General features: G+C 49.2%; 1 protein-coding gene across 1 annotated transcript in view; it reads left to right on the top strand.

The window, feature by feature from the left end:
- AP3D1 (adaptor related protein complex 3 subunit delta 1) overlaps positions 1-17,015 on the top strand; it is a 44,595-nt gene that overhangs the window by 8,735 nt on the left and 18,845 nt on the right. The window contains exons 2-5 of the mRNA XM_060145721.1: positions 12,453-12,548; positions 13,141-13,221; positions 14,255-14,335; positions 15,767-15,874. Of these exons, the coding sequence (XP_060001704.1) occupies positions 12,453-12,548; positions 13,141-13,221; positions 14,255-14,335; positions 15,767-15,874 (366 nt within the window). The remainder of the gene's footprint in view (positions 1-12,452; positions 12,549-13,140; positions 13,222-14,254; positions 14,336-15,766; positions 15,875-17,015) is intronic.

The raw sequence follows: 17,015 nt of genomic DNA, 5'->3' as shown, positions 1-17,015 counted from the left end.
ACCCATCTCTGGCAGCGGCGGTGGTGGTCTCAACCCGTCCAGGCTCCCAAAGGTCTGAGCACTGCTGGTGCTGGTGCTCATGAGAGCAGGGTGCTGGGGCTCTGGGTCCCGAGCCGGGGCAGCTGTGGGTGGTGGCAGGACCGGCATGTTGGGACGATCCAGAGAGCACCTCTGGGAGACGGCAGGGGACGAGGCAGCAGAGATAATGTCGCCCAGGTTGTGGACGGAGCATCCAGACGATGCAGTGTCCCTCAGAGCTAAGGAGAAAGCCATCAAACCACAGAAGACACGCAGGAACCTTAAACGCACATGACCGAGAGGAAGAAGCCAGTCTGTAAAGGCTACACACTGTGATTCCAACTCTGGGACATTCTGGAAAAGGCAGAACTCTGGAAGGGGGGGAAGGATCAATGGTGAGGGGATTGAGGAGAGGAGGGATGAATGGGCGGAGCACAGAGGGGTTTTAGGGCAGTGAAACTACGCCGTGTGACGCCGTAACGGTGGATGCGGGTCAGTGTATGTGTGTGCAAACCCACAAACTAGTGAACCTCCGTCAGCTGTGGCTCCTGGGTGATAACGACGTGTCCGTGTAGGTTCATCGGTTGTAACACACGTCGCGCTGGTGGGGGATACTGCTAGTGGGGACGCTGTGCACACGTGGGGTGGGGGGTGGGAAACCTCTGCCTCCCAGTCAGTTTTGCTGTGAACCTAAATCTCTTTAAAAAGGAAGTCTAAAAGAGGAGTCCAGGGTCCAGCTGCATGGTTTTGCAGCCTGCCAGCACCTCCGGGTCAACGGCAGCTTCTCTGGGCCTCAGCCCTCGAGGTCTGACTCCACTCCTCTGGGAGGGCCTGGGGATCCTGGGGATTTTTAAGTGTCCCAGGGAACTCTGCTGAGCAGGCAGTATTGAAATGGCTGTTTTATTATAGCTGCCGGGTTCATATATGAGGGAAGGTTGTATCCTTTGTTCTCTGGTAAATTCTGAATCACACATCCATTTCAGTACTATTTGCTCTGTGGTGAAGTGTGACCCTGCTCAGAACAGGCCAAGGTGTTTGAGAATTTCGTCATGCTTGCATCTCCAACTTCTTTTTTTGAAAACAGTGTACGTTATATGTGTTAGCTATTTATACTTTAGATCTTAAAATATTTCTATTTCATGTTTTTGGTACAGACAGGCCTTATTTTTTCGCACTTCCCTTCGTTGTGCTTTGCAGATACTGCGTTTATCACGAATGGAAGGTCTGTGGCGACCCTGCAGGGAGCACGCGTGTCGCCGCCATTTTTCCAACAGCATTTGCTCACTTCCTCTGTGTCACATTTTGGTAATTCTCACAAGTTTTCAAACTATCTCATTATTACGTGATGATGATCTGTAGTCTGTGATCTCTGATGTTAACTCTTGCTGTTGTTTTGGGACTCCACGAACCTCGCCCACGTAAGACATGACATAATCGATTGTTGAAATGACAACAAAGCATTTAGAATATTACATAACTTAGTTGATAAAGGGTTTGAGAGCATTGACTCGAACTGTGAAGGACGTTCTACTGCGGGTAAAATGCCGTCAAACAGTATCGGACGCCACGGGGAAACCATTCGTTAGAGGAAGAGGCCACCGATACGGCAGACTTCATTGTTTTATTTTAAGAAATGGCCACGGCCGCCCCGTCCACAGCATGGGGGCAGGACCCGCCACCAGCAAAAAGATTGACTCGCTAGGAATTCCCTGGCGGTCCAGTGGTTAGGACGACTTGGCGCTTTCACTGCTGAGGGCGCAGGTTCAATACCTGGTCAGGGAACTCAGATCCTGCCCCCCCCCCAAAAAAAAAGATGGCTCGCTGAAGGCTCAGATGATGGTTAGCCTTTTTTAGCAATAAAGTGATTTTAATTAAGGCGTGTATGTTGTTTTTTTAGACATAATGCTACTGCATACCTGGCAGACTACGGAACAGCGTAAACGTAACTTTTACGTGTGACTTGCTTTACTGTGATATTCACTGTATTGAGGTGGTCTGAAACCCTCCCTACAATATCTCTGAGGTCTGCCTGTATAATTTCCTGGATCTAGATCATGCCTGTATACCTTGGCCATTTTTTTTTCTTTTTTTGTGAAAAGGAGAGTAAATAGTTCTTTGTTAGCAATGCTGTGTGTAAATAAGACTGCAAAGACTAATCATTCTCTCCCACGTTCCTTACTTTAACTTCATGTGTGTAACTATGTTTTAGATAAATATTTAAATACTCCCAAGGGAATATGAAACATTTTATTTATTTATTTAAACATCTTTGTTGGAGTATAATTGCTTTACAGTGATGTGTTAGTTTCTGCCCTACAGCAAAGTGAATCAGCTATATGTGCACGTATATCCCCGTATCCCCTCGCCCTTGCGTCTCCCTCCCACCCTCCCTACCCCACCCCCTAGGTGGTCACAAAGCACCGAGCTGATCTCCCTGTGCTATGCGGCTGCTTCCCACTAGCTAGCTATTTTACATTTGGTAGTGTATGTAAGTCCATGCCACTCTCTTACTTCATCCCAGCTTACCCTTCCCCCTCCCCGTGTCCTCAAGTCCATTCTCTACGTCTGCGTCTTTATTCCTGTCCTGGCCCTAGGTTCATGAGAACCATTTTTATTTTTAGAGTCCAAATATATGTGTTAGCATATGGTATTTGTTTTTCTCTTTCTGACTTACTTCACGCTGTATGACAGACTCTAGGTCCATCCACCTCACTACAAATAACTCAATTTCGTTTCTCTTTATGGCTGAGTAATATTCCATTGTATATATGTGCCACATCTTCTTTATCCATTCATCTGTTGACGGACACTTAGGTTGCTTCCATGTCCTCACTGTTGTAAATAGAGCTGCAATGAACACTGTGGTACATGACTCTTTTTGAATTATGGTTTTTTCAGGGTATATGCCCAGTAGTGGGATTGCTGGGTCATATGGTAGTTCTGTTTTTAGTTTCTTAAGGAACCTCCACGCTGTTCTCTGTAGTGGCTGTATCAATTTACATTCCCACCAACAGTGTAAGAGGGTTCCCTTTCCTCCACACCCTGTCCAGCATTTATTGTTTGTAGATTTTTTGATGATGGCCATTCTGACCGGTGTGAGGTGATACCTCATTGTAGGTTTTTTTTTTTTTTTTTTTTGGTATGCGGGCCTCTCACTGTTGTGGCCTCTCCCGTTGCAGAGCACAGGCTCCGGACGCGCAGGCTCAGCGGCCATAGCTCACAGGCCCAGCCGCTCCGCGGCATGTGGGATCTTCCCAGACCGGGGCACGAACCCGTGTCCCCTGCATCGGCAGGCGGACTCTCAACCACTGCGCCACCAGGGAAGCCCTCATTGTAGTTTTGATTTGCATTTATCTAATGATTAGTGATGTTGAGCATCTTTTCATGTGTTTGTTGGCAATCTGTATATATTCTTTGGAGAAATGTCTATTTAGGTCTTCTGCCCATTTTTTGGATTTTTTTTTTTTATATTGAGTTGCATTAGCTGCATGTATATTTTGGAGATTAATCCTTTATCAGTTGCTTCATTTGCAAATATTTTCTCCCATTCTGAGGGTTGTCTTTTCGTCTTTTTTATGATTTCCTTTGCCGTGCAAAAGCTTTTAAGTTTTATTAGGTCCCATTTGTTTATTTTTGTTTTTATTTCCATTTTTCTAGGAGGTGGGTCTAAAAGGATCTTGCTGTGATTTATGTCATAGAGTGTTCTGCCTATGTTTTCCTCTAAGAGTTTTATAGTGTCTGGCCTTACATTTAGGTCTTTAATCCATTTTGAGTTTATTTTTGAGTATGGTGTTAGGAAGTGTTCTAATTTCATTTTTTTACATGTAGTTGTCCAGTTTTCCCAGCACCACTTATTGAAGAGGCTGTCTTTTCTCCATTATATACTTTTGCCTCCTTTATCAAAGATAAGGTGACTATATGTGCGTGGGTTTATCTCTGGGCTTTCTATCCTCTTCCATTGATCTATATTTCTGTTTTTGTGCCATTACCATACTGTCTTGATTACTGTAGCTTGGTAGTATAGTCTGAAGTCAGGAAGCCTTATTCCTCCAGCTCCATTTTTCTTTCTCAAGATTGTTTTGGCTATTTGTGGTCTTCCGTGTTTCCATACAAATTGTGCAGTTTTTTTGTTCTAGTTCTGTGAAAAATGCCATTGGTAGTTGATAGGGATTGGACTGAATCTGTAGATTGCTTTGGGTAGTACAGTCATTTTCACAGTGTTGATTCTTCCAATCCAAGAACATGGTATATCTCTCCATCTGTTTGTATCATCTTTAATTTCTTTCATCAGTGTCTCATAGTTTTCTGCATACAGGTCTTTTGTCTCCTTAGGTAGGTTTATTCCTAGGTATTTTATTCTTTTTGTTGCAATGGTAAATGGGAGTGTTTCCTTAATTTCTTTTTCAGATTTTTCATCATTAGTATATAGGAATGCCAGAGATTTCTGTGCATTAATTTTGTATCCTGCTACTCTACCAAATTCATTGATTAGCTCTAGTAGTTTTCTGGTAGCATCTTTAGGATTCGCTATGTATAGTATCATGTCATCTGTAAACAGTGACAGTTTTACTTCTTCTTTTCCAATTTGGATTCCTTTTATTTCTTTTTCTTCTCTGCTGTGGCTAAAACTTCCAAAACTATGTTGAATAATAGTGTGAGAGTGGGCAACCTTGTCTTGTTCCTGATCTTAGTGGAAATGGTTTCAGTTTTTCACCATTGAGAATGATGTTGGCTGTGGGTTTGTCATATATGGCCTTTATTATGTTGAGGTAGTTTCCCTCTGCCTACTTTCTGGAGAGTTTTTATCATAAATGGGTGTTGAATTTTGTCAAAAGCTTTTTCTGCATCTATTGAGATTATCATATGGTTTTTAGCCTTCAGTTTGTTCATATGGTGTCTCACAGCGATTGATTTGGGTATATTGAAGAATCCTTGCATTCCTGGCATAAACCCCACTTGATCATGGTGTATGATTCTTTTAATGTGCTGTTGGATTCTGTTTGGTAGTGTTTTGTTGAGGATCTTTGCATCTGTGTTCATCAGAGATACTGGCCTGTAGTTTTTTTGTGTGACATCTTTGTCTGGTTTTGGTATCAGGGTGATGGTGGCCTCGTAGAATGAGTTTGGAAGTGTTCCTCCCTCTGCTATATTTTGGAAGAGTTTGAGAAGAATAGGTATTAGCTCTTCTCTAAATGTTTCATAGAATTCGCCTGTGGAGCCATCTGGTCCCGGGCTTTTGTTTGTTGGAAGATTTTTAATCACAGTTTCAATTTCACTGCTTGTGATTGGTCTGTTTGTATTTTCTGTTTCTTCCTGGTTCAGTCTCGGAAGGTTGTGCTTTTCTAAGAATTTGTCCATTTCTTCCAGGTTGTCCATTTTATTGGCGTATAGTTGCTTGTAGTAATCCCTAATGATCCTTTGTATTTCTGCAGTGTCAGTTGTTACTTTTTCATTTCTAATTCTGTTGATTTGAGTCTTCTCCCTTTTTTTTTTGATTAGTGTGGCTAATGGTTTATCAATTTTGTTTATCTTCTCAGAGCCAGCTTTTAGTTTTATTGACCTTTGCTATTGTTTCGTTCATTTCTTTTTCATTGATTTCTGATCTGATCTTTATTATTTCTTTCCTTCTGCTAACTTTGGGTTTTGTTTGTTCTTCTTTCTCTAATTGCTTTAGGTGTAAGTTTAGGTTGTTTATTTGAGATTTCCCTTATTTCTTGAGGTAGGATTGTATTGGTATAAACTTCCCTCTTAGAACTGCTTTGGCTGCATCCCATAGGTTTTGGGTCATCATGTTTTCATTGTCATTTGTTTTGAGGTATTTGTTGATTTCCTCTTTGATTTCTTCAGTGATCTCTTGGTTATTTAGCAGTGTATTGTTTAGCCTCTATGTGTTTGTGTTTTTTACAGTTTTTTTCCTGTAATTGATATGTAGTCTCATAACGTTGCAGTTGGAAAAGATACTTGATACGATTTCAATTTTTTTAAATTTACCAAGGCTTGATTTGTGACCCAAGATATGGTCTATCCTGGAGAATGTTCCATGAGCACTTGAGAAGAAAGTGTATTCTGTTGTTATTGGATGGAATGTCCTATAAATATCAATTAAGTCCATCTTGTTTAATGCGTCATCTAAAGCTTGTGTTTCCTTACTTATTTTCATTTTGGATTATCTGTCCATTGGTGAAAGTGAGGTGTTAAAATCCCCTACTATAATTGTTACTGTTGATTTCCCCTTTTATGGCTGTTAGCATTTGCCTTATGTATTGAGGTGCTCCTATGCTGGGTGCATAAATATTTACAGTTGTATTTTCTTGGATTAATCCCTTGATCATTATGTAGTGTCCTTCCCTGTCTCTTGTAATAGTCTTTATTTTAAAGTTTATTTTGTCTGATATGAGAATTGCTACTCCAGCTTTCTTTTGATTTCTGTTTGCGTGGAATATCTTTTTCCATCCCCTCACTTTCAGTCTGTATGTGTCCCTAGGTCTGAAGTGGGTCTCTTGTAGACAGCATATATATGGGTCTTGTTTTTGTATCCATTCAGCCAGTCTGTGTCTTTTGGTTGGAGCATTTAATCCATTTACATTTAAGATATATTTTTTTAATTTATTTATTTATTTATTTATTTTTGGCTGCATTGGGTCTTTGAGTGCAGGCTTTCTCTAGTTGCGGCGAGCAGAGGCTACTCTTCGTTGCGGTGCACGGGCTTCTCATTGCAGTGGCTTCTCTTGTGGAGCACAGGCTCTAGGTGTGCGGGCTTCAATAGTTGTGACACGTGGGCTCAGTAGTTGTGGCTCGAGGTTTCTAGAGCACAGGCTCAGTAGTTGTAGCACACGGGCTTAGTTGCTCTGCGGCATGTGGGATCTTCCCAGACCAGGGCTCGAACCCCTGTCCCCTGCATTGGCAAGCAGATTCTTAACCACTGCGCAACCAGGGAAGCCCTAAGGTAATTATTGATATGTATGTTCCTATTACCATTTTCTGAATTGTTTCGGGTTTGTTATTGTATGTCTTTTCCTTTTCTTGTGTTTCCTGCCTAGAGAAGTTCCTTTAGCATTTGTTGTGAAGCTGGTTTGGTGGTGCTGAATTCTCTTAACTTTTGCTTATCTGTAAAGGTTTTAATTTCTCCGTCAAATCTGAATGAGATCCTTGATGGGTAGAATAACCTAGGTTGTAGGTTTTTCCCTTTCATCACTTTAAATATGTCCTGCCATTCCCTTCTGGCTTGCAGAGCTTCTGCTGAAAAATCAGTTGTTAACCTTATGGGCATTCCCTTGTATGTTGTTTGTTGCTTTTCCCTTGCTGCTTTCAATATTTTTTCTTTGTATTTAATCTTTGATACTTTGATTAATATGTGTCTCTCAGCATGTTTCTCTTTGGGTTTATCCTGTATGGTACTACTCTCTGTGCTTCCTGGACTTGATTGACTATTTCCTTTCCCATGTTATGGAAGTTTTTGACTATAATCTCTTCAAATATTTTCTCAGACCCTTTCTTTTTCTCTTTTCTTCTGGAACCCCTGTAATTCGAATGTTGGTGCGTTAACGTTGTCCCAGAGATCTCTGAGACTGTCCTCAATTCTTTTCATTCTTTTTTCTTTATTCTGCTCCCTGGCAGTTATTTCCACCATTTTATCTTCTGGCTCACTTATCTGTTTTTCTGCCTCAGTTATTCTGTTATTGATTCATTCTAGAGTATTTTTAATTTCAGTAGTTGTGTTGTTCATCACTGTTTGTTTGCTCTTTAGTTCTTATAAATCCTTGTTAAATGTTTCTCGTATTTTCTCCATTCTGTTTCTGAGATTTTGGATCATCTTTACTATCATTACTCTAAATTCTTTTTCAGGTAGGTTACCTGTTTTGTTTTTATTGATTTGGCCTTGTAGTTTTTACCTTGCTTCTTCGTCTGAAACAAATTATTTTGTCTTTTTTTTTTTTTTTGATGGTTGGTGCTGTATTCCTGTCTTACTGATTGTTTGTCCTGAGACGTCCAGCACTGGAGTTTGCAGGCAGTTGGATAGAGCTGGGTCTTGGTGCTGAGATGAGGACCTCCTGGAGGCCTCACTCTGATTGATATTGAATATCTGATTGATATTCCTCAGAGGTCTGAGGTTTTCTGTTAGTCCAGCGGTTTGGACTTGGAGCTCCCACCATAGGAGCTCCGGCCCGACCTCCCACCTGGGAACCAAGATTCCCCAAGCATTGTGGCGCAATAAGAAAAATTAAAAAAAAGAAGAAGAAAGAAAAAAAGGAGCAGTACAGTATCAAAGAATAAAAAACAAAATAAAATTAGAGAGATAAAAAATATATTAGGAAAAATAAAACTATAATGGAAACAACCGGTCGCTGGGGGTTCCTCCCGTCCCCTTAGGTGTCTGTGGTCCCCCACCGGTGCCTGGTAGGTGCTCTTAGTTGTGAGGAGGTGCGAATTCCACGTCCTTCTAGTATGCCATCTTGACTCCACCCTCCTGAAACATTATTTTAATATTTTACAACCCATTCCTCCCTTTTCCTGCCTGTAGGAACCATGAGCCTGTGCACTTGTCCTATAGCTAAAAACTAGTGTTGAGGCTGGGTCTTCCTGCAGGTTAACCACTTCCTGTGGGCTCATTTGTGGCCCCCGTGGGTGCTCTGAGGTGCAGGGATGTTACTGTGCCTTCATTCCTGAGGGGTGTTCTTGGATGGAGAGCCCTGGTCCTGGAGTCCTCCCACCTCCCTCAGCCCCCTGCTCCCCTGTAGCAGCACACCCTTTTCCTCTGGCTCCTCTGAAGAATTTCTCCTTATATTCAGTTTTTAGCAGTTTGCCTGTGATATGTGTGGGTGTGATTTTCTTTTATATTTCCTGTTTTGGGGGGGCGGTGCTGGGCTTCTTGAAATTGTAAGTTTATGTCTTTCACCAAATCTGGGGAAGTTTGAGCTGTTAGGTTTTCACATATTTTCTCTGTCCTTCCTCTCCTGGGACCCCAGTGGTACACACGCTACACCTTTGGTGTACCACAGCCTTGCCTGGCTTTCCTCCCTTCAGAATGAGTGGGCCCTGTTGTTCCCTGTTCTTCTCAGCTCCAGCTCCCCGTCCAGTCCACGCAGTGCCTGTTCTACCTCAGAAATTGTTTTTCATTTCTAGGGTTTCCATCTGGTTGTTTTGTGTCACTTTCCTTTCTCTGCTGAGATTTCCTCTCTTTCTATTCATTAGGAGCATATTTTCTTTTTTGTCATGAGAGCGTGGTTACAGTTGCTGTGTTGAAATCTCAGCAAATGAATGCGTTCATCATCACCAGGATCACCTCAGGGCCCGTCTTCATTGGCCGTCTCTTTTTTTCCTTGGGTATAGGTTAGGTTATGTTTTCCTGTTTCTTTTTTTATTATTATTTTAATTAACTAATTAATTTTTGGCTGTGTTGGGTCTTTGTTGCTGCATGCGGGCTTTTCTCTGGTTGTGGCGAGCAGGGGCTACTCTTCATTGTGGTGCATGACCTTTTCATTGTGGTGGTTTCTCTTGTTGCGGAGCACGGGCTCTAGGCGTGTGGGCTTTAGTAGTTGTGGCTCGTGGGCTCTAGAGCGCAGGCTTAGTAGTTGTGGCACACGGGCTTAGTTGCTCTGCGGCATGTGGGATCTTCCTGGACCAGGTCTCGAACCCGTGTCCCTTGCATTGGCAGGCGGATTCTTAACCACTGCACCGCCAGGGAAGTCCTTCCTGTTTCTAATTTGAATAATTTGGGCTTGTGAACCGGACATTGTGGCTGGTATGTTGTAGTCACTAGATTCTGTTGTATTCTCAGTAGAGTGTTGGTTTTGCAGAGAGGGGATGTGTTTTAGGGGCAGTGAGCTTGTCTGGGCTGGAAGTTCGGCTCAGCCTCTCCTACAGTGGGCAGGAGGCCGCTGGAGTGCTGCGGTGGGTGCAGAGTTCACGTGAGGATGTGCCACCCCCTGCCCCCATTCCCCCCTCACTTCCCAGCAGCTGCGTTTGCCCAGGCTGCTCCCTGCTCTGCGTGGCTCTCAGGATCAAAGCCGGGGCAGGACCAGTGGTCTCGCCTGTCCTGTGCTGCCTGGACATTTGTCTCCAAACAGTGCTGGTGGGAGGCGTGGTCTGACGGTGGCTGCGCACACATTACCAGGAGTGGACTGTGCCTGACTTCCTGAAAGCTGAGAGGTCATTGGGCCACCTAGAAAATAGATTTGTGCAGAGAGTGCACCGTGTTGGCCGTTCACCAGCGGACGGACATCTGGGCGTTGAGGGGCCAGCGTGTGTGTGTGCATGCACGTGCACCAGTTTGCACCTGGGACCTGCAGACCATCTCCCACAGCGGTGTGTGCTGGGCCTGTTCTCCCACGCTTGGGATCATCTCTCTGTTCTTTCCCTTTTGAATCATTAACAGCACATCCAGGGTGCACGAAGGGGTTATCGTGCACTGGGATGGGAACTGAGGCGCCTGGGGGATTAGTAACTGGAAGCCCGTTGGAAGGATCTGGTGACCCATGTTCCATTGTCCGACTCTTGGTCATGGAATATTCATCAGACGCTCGCTGAGAGCGCTCTCAGGGTGGCGCCTTCCCCGGGAGCCTGTGCTGGGCCTACGAGTGGTCTGGGGTGACATGGGAGGAGGGTGCAGCCACTTGGGCGAGGTCACTGAGCTCGCTAGCCTGGCAGGTTTAGGCGATGCCACTATTGGTGGGTGACGGGAGCGCGGGGCACCACACTCCTCCCAGCCCTGAGTGACGACCCGTCTCTGGGCAGGGCTGGGCTCTCCTGGGACTGCCAATGGGACTTCTGTGCGGCTCTGGGGGGTGGAGCCTTGCGCCCCATGGGGCACATTCCTCGCTCTGGACCGCGTGTGTCGGTACTGACCTTTTGGTCCGTGTTTTAGTACAGGTGCTGGGGTAGTGAGGAAACTGAAGAGAATCGAAAAGGTGTCCACACAGGCGCCTGTATAAACACATCCACGGCAGTGTGCATCACGGGAGCTGGAAAGTGGGAAGGATCCAAGCCCTTGCGCTGCTGGGTGGGTGGACACGCATGATGGCAGCGCAGCCAAGCACTGACACGCTGCAGCGTCCGTCATAAGGCCAGTGGGGCGTGCACACAGACCCCGTCAGACAGGCCCTGAGAAGCCTGCGGGAGAGGCTGCCTAGAGAAGGGCCTCAGCGAAGGGGGATCCCAAGGGGAGCCTGCGGTGCCCCTGCCAGCGTGGCTGGTCCTGGGAGGAGCCGGGGGTCCCAGGGGCTGGAGGTGTTCACCCTCCCACCCCCGGCGGCTCTCACCTGTGCCCATGCCATCTGGCCCATCTAGGCTTTAGGCGCCTCGGCGCTTTTCTTGGGTGGCCAGCCCCAGAGCAAGCGAGAGGCCTGCGAGGGGCCCTCCCAGGGGACCCATGGGTGCTCCTGCCCACGGGGGGCAGCGCTGCACATGGGCAGTGAGCCCCAGCCCTGCAGGAGCTGGAAGGCACCAGCGCGCTCACCTGGACGGGGGCACGGCGGGGGGTCAAACGAGTGGAGTTATGTGAAGCTCTGTGGCGGGTGCCTAGGGGGAGGCCCCGGCGTGGCCTGTCACCTGCTGGGCCCCGGCTCTGTGATGTGTGCGGTGTGGGGAAGGAGAATGGCTGCCCGGGCCAGTAATGAACCCGGGCCGCGTGGAGGTGGACGGGAGGGGCCCAACAGGCACGGTTCCTGGGGCGGCCAGGCCCTTCCTGCTGTGGGTGCCAGTGGGGCCCCCCAGCGTGGGTGGCCGTGCTGGGTGGGGCTCCTGGGCTCCCCGGTCACGGCAGCGTGGGACCGAGGTGGACCTGCCGCCCCTGGCCATGCGGGCTGAGGGATGGGCCTTTGGCGCTGGGATGTGGGATCTCTTCTGGGCTTGCAGTTTCTCTCGTTCACAGCTGGTTAAAGGGCTAAACTGGAGGACTAAGAACTTTTCCGTGTCTTAATGCTCTGTGTTGGAATGGTTACTCTTTTTTTTCTAAGTTTCAAAACTTTTCATCATAGAAAGTGTCAGATATACACATGAGTAGGGGAAGCAGAATTCCCGCAGCTCAGTGTGCCTGCTTCAGGCTAGATCAGCCCAGGCCACTCCTGTTCTCTCGCGGCCCCCTGCCCCTTGGGAGGAGAGCTTTGGGGGATCCCAGGCAGCTTATTGCACTGACAGGGCTTTTCAGGATAACAGCCTTGTTATCATTCACATACCATTCAGCTCACCCCTTTAATATGTGTAATTCAGTGGTTTTTAGTATAGTCACAGAGTTCTGTTGAATTCCAGAGCATTCCATCACCCTCCCTCTCCCCCTCCCCCAGCCCCTGACAACCAGGACTCCCCTCTGCCTCTCTGGAGTTGCCTGCTGTGGACGTTTCATCTAAATGGAATTGCACACTGTGTGACCTCTTGTGTCTGGCTTCTTTAGGTTTTAGCCAGACACTTGCAACTTTTCAATTTTTTTTTCCTTTTAGGCAAAATATATCTCTCAGTGCATTGATGAAATCAAGCAAGAGCTGAAGCAAGACAACATTGCAGTGAAAGCAAATGCGGTCTGCAAGCTGACCTACGTGAGTGCCGGGCCGCTCGCTCTGTCAGGCCGGATCTGGCTCCAGCATCCCCCTGCTGTCTGTCCATCCGTCCCACCATCACTGATAGACACCATCCGCTCCAGGCGTCAGCCTGGGGGCACACGCTGGGCTGACTTGGGGTGGAGGGCGAGGCATGCGTGAGGATCACATGGCACAGGGCAAGCTGGGGCCCCATCCAGTGGGCCTTTCCCACCTGGAGGGGCGGGAGCGTCCCTGCTTTCACGACTGCCCTGCGGGCTGGGCCCCGAAACCTGGTGGGTGGAGCCCTGCAGTCCCTGGTCGGGGTGTGAGCCTGGGCCAGGCACCCCATGCTGGCCTCCCCTGGTCAGAGAAGGGAGATGAACGGCCTGCCCGTTTACCGGTCCTTGTGGGGAATTTTAACCCATGTAACGCTGGTATTTCAACTGCAGGTGTTTGTTTATCAGGGGCATTATTTTAGTGTGTTATTAACCTGTCACTTTGGTTTTAAATGTGAAGACTCACCTGTCAGAAAAAGAAATGAATCTCCCCAGAGTGTATGGGGGTGCGGAGCTGGGGCAGGTGCGTGAGAATCGACCTCTTTCCTCCGCAGCTGCAGATGCTAGGATATGACATCAGCTGGGCCGCCTTCAACATCATAGAAGTGATGAGCGCCTCCAAGTTCACATTCAAGGTGAAGGGAACCAGCTCGCTCTGGGGCCTGAGCCCTGTGGGTGGGGTCCTGGGGGAGGAGGGCGTCCATCCTGTGACGCAGGCCATGCTGGGAGGGCACACAGTGACAGACACCAGCGACCCATTCCCATCACCACTTCTGTCCAGTTAGGTCTTAGCACTATTGCATCACGTTTTTCTTTCCATTTTAAGTAGTGTCAGTGAAATTCGGGTTTGTAGGGTTGGTTATGTGTTTCATAATACAGATTAAATTTGTGACTCTTCAAAAAAATAAGCAGACACTGATCGTCTCCCTGAGAGGCCACCACTTGTCATTTGTCGCAGTGTCTCTTAGGACCCTCTGAGCGTTTTTTCTTGGCGTCTCAGCGATCCTACTCATGCGCAGTTTGGGACATTGTTTTCTTCTTACTTGATATCGTAACAAATAAGCATGTCTTCTGCTTTAGTAAATGTTCTGAAAAGCGGTTTTCAGTGCCCACAGCCCATTTGGGGGTGTTCCGTGGCTTTCCTGGCTTGGCTCAGTTTTCCTTGGGAACACACACCCTGCGGCGGCTGAGGCTGTGTCCTGCCGACGGGTCACTGCCGAGGGCGGGTTCCCGTCCTCCTGAAGGACACAGTTGTCCTGCCTGCTGGTTACTCTTGGTGAAGAAACGAAATGCCGTATTTGCCAAAATTGGGCCAGTGCTCTGCACGTGTGTTTAAGTATCACATGCAAGTGCGGGTGTGACTTTAGGTTACACTCAGCCCAAGTTTAGGCGCTTGTGATGACTTACTCTGTCAGGCCGTAACAGCAGCTCCCGCTGCCAAGAATGCGGTGAGGATGCACACGTTAGCGACAGGACGTGCTTGGCAACCCCTGAAATACACTGTGCTCCAGAGACCATACGCCTGGGACAGGGCGAGGGATGCCCTCCTCCTGGTTTGTGACGGGCCGGCCAGGGCTGCTTGGCGTGAAGCTCAGGAGGGCTGGGTGCTTCCCCGAGGACGCCCAGTCCCCTTGTCACCCCTGACGTCTCCATTTGTTCCACTCACAGCGAATCGGCTACCTCGCTGCTTCCCAGTGCTTTCACGAAGGGACCGACGTCATCATGCTGACCACCAACCAGATCCGCAAGGTAGGCCCCTCCTGCGGGAGCAGGTTAGCGGGCAGATGGACAGCCTTCTGCGATCCTCGGAAATGGGAAAAGGGACGGCGGGGCACGCGGGGCTTTCCTCTCTGGTTTTCCCCCCTTGGCGATGGGGGCTGCCCCCTCAGTCACTCCTTTTTTCAGCCCCTTTCCCCTCTTTTGGGGGCGCCTGCTGAGGGATCGCCCCTCCCAGCGTGGGGGCCTTTGTGCCCACTGGGTCTTGTGAGTCGGACCAGGTGCGTCTCTCGGCCCCGTGTGGTATTCTATGTTCTTCAGTGAGAGCACTGAGTAGTCAGCTCCTCCTTGGCCTCAGGACTTTGAGTATCTCTTGTCTCCCGCTTCGCTGCAAGTGGTCAGAGGGGGTGTCAGAGGCACCCTTTCCCACCCCAGACCCTGCATCGGACCCTGTGGCCCGGGGCTCTCAGACAGCTGGTGCCAGGGTCGGGGCAGAGCTGTTGTGGTCGCCCCGCAGGTGGCTGGTGTCGGGGCTCCAAGCGGGCGCTGCAGGGCAGGCTGCAGGGCTACTCTTCGTTGCAGTGCGTGGGCTTTTCATGGTAGTGGCCTGTCTTGTTGCGGAGCACGGGCTCTAGGTGTGCGGGCTTTAGTAGTTGTGGCACATGGGCTTAGTAGTTGTGGCTCGCGGGCTCTAGAATGCAGGCTCAGTTGTGGCGCCCGGGCTTAGTTGCTCTGTGGCATGTGGGATCTTACCAGACCAGGGCTCGAACCCGTGTCCCCTGCATTGGCAGGCGGATTCTTAACTACTGCACCACCTGGGAAGTCCCTGGAAGATTAACTCTTAAAACGTCTCTCAGTGTATCTTTTACCACATGTGTGAAGTTTGGGGAGGTTCTCTATGTAAACAGAGTCCTCTCTTTGTGCCGAGATGGGGCTTCCGCATCGGTTTTAGCGGGAGCACAGGCGAGTGACGTCAGAGGCTAGGGCAGATGTGCGCTTCCTGTGGCTGCTTTTCCTGCTCCCCTGAGGGGTGGAGCTCTGGTGGAAGCTTCTCTCCGCTTTGGGGAGGGGCCCAGAGGAGTCACCCCTGGCTGTAGTAGGGGAGACACCCCAATGGAAGCAGAGGTTCTGGGGTTCCACCCTGGGCGGCCCCCACTCTGTGCCTTTGGGCGGTCAGAGCCCGTCTGGCTGCACCATTTCCTCGGCCCTTGGGTTCTCCCATAGGGAAGCCATGGGTGGCACTGGCTCTGCCCCATTGCACCCCTGGAGCGAGGGGCGGACCCAAGACAGCCCTCCCCTTGGAGCCGTCCCGGGTCTTGCTCGGTGACAGAGCGTGGAGCTGGCTGCTGCTTGTGAGTCCTCGTCCAAGCCCGTCTCCAGACCCAGAGCAGGACTGGCGGGCGCAGCTGGGACCCAGTGAGGCACGGTGGGCGCCTGCCTCTAACCCTCTCCCTCCCTTTCCAGGACCTGAGCAGCCCCAGCCAGTACGACACTGGCGTTGCGCTGACTGGCCTGTCCTGTTTTGTTACCCCAGATCTTGCCAGAGACTTGGCCAACGACATCATGACACTGGTGAGTCTGGGAGCGTGACCGCCCCCCTTGGCTTTTGCTCCCTGACGTGCCTGGAAAACCGAGGTTGTAATGTCACGTTGAGGGCCTTGGGTGGGTGGAAACGGCCTGGGTCCCCAGGATGAGCTGGGACACCGAGTCACTGTCTCCCCTTCCATCACTTGGTGGGGCCCAGCATTCACACCTCACCTCCTCTGAAATGGTCCTGCTGGGGAGGGGCGGGGTCTGGCTGGGGACGATGGCCTGTCGTGAGCGCATGACCCATCAGCTGTGTTCTGAGGCATGGGTGGTGATGGCAGTGGTCTTGGCAGGCAGCGTGGTCAGGTGGTTCTCTGGCGAGGGAACTTTTTATTTTCATCTGAGCAAATCTGTTGTCTGGGGCCCAGTCCATCCAAAAGGCAGAAACCCCAGCCAGCCTTGATCTCCAAGGTGGGCAAGAACTTTGTTCTGAAATGTGGACATGCTCTTGGAAATCACAATCCTCGACTCCAATAAAAATTAATTTAAAAAATAAAAACAAAATTGGAATTGACCCTAAAAAAAAAAAAAAAACGGAAAGAAATCACAGCCCTCAGAGGGTTGCCTGCACGCCAGATTCTCCATGATTGGGAGGCTTCCCCCCTCCGGCCACGATAAAGCAGCGTGGAAGGGTGGCATGTTCCTCCCAGGAGGGTTCTGTCCGTACGTGGCCCGTTCTCTGTGCAGATGGTCAGGTCTTGGCTCGCAGTCTAGAAGGCTTTGGGTACACGCAACTTCTAGATCCCAGGCTGCATCCAGTCACCGCCTGCTATAAATGGTTTGTCCACACACGGCCCCGCCCCTTCGTCCACACGGTGGGCTTCCCAGCAGCAAGGGCAGAGTCAGATGAAGACTCTGGCCTGCGAAGCCGACAGTTGTTGATCTTCAGGCCCTCTTCGGGAAGTGTGAGGAGCTCTCTAGGTGAAAACGTCACGAGTCCACAGGGGGGTGGTAGTGAACTATCACAATGAGTCTCGGTGCCAGGTCATGGGGGCGGGGGTGGCTTCCTTAGGGCCAGGCTGCCTGGGGCCCTGACAGGTGAGGAGTGTGCCCACCTGCAGACCAGAGGCCCTCCTGGCCGGAGCACGGTCCCGAAGAAGGACAGGAGCTCCAGGGGTGCAGTGCA

The sequence above is a fragment of the Lagenorhynchus albirostris genome, chromosome 3 (genome assembly GCF_949774975.1).
Source record: "Lagenorhynchus albirostris chromosome 3, mLagAlb1.1, whole genome shotgun sequence".
NCBI classification, from domain to species: domain Eukaryota; kingdom Metazoa; phylum Chordata; class Mammalia; order Artiodactyla; family Delphinidae; genus Lagenorhynchus; species Lagenorhynchus albirostris.
The sequence above is the reverse complement of the archived record's forward strand: the minus strand, read 5'-3'. Positions and strand labels throughout refer to the sequence as shown.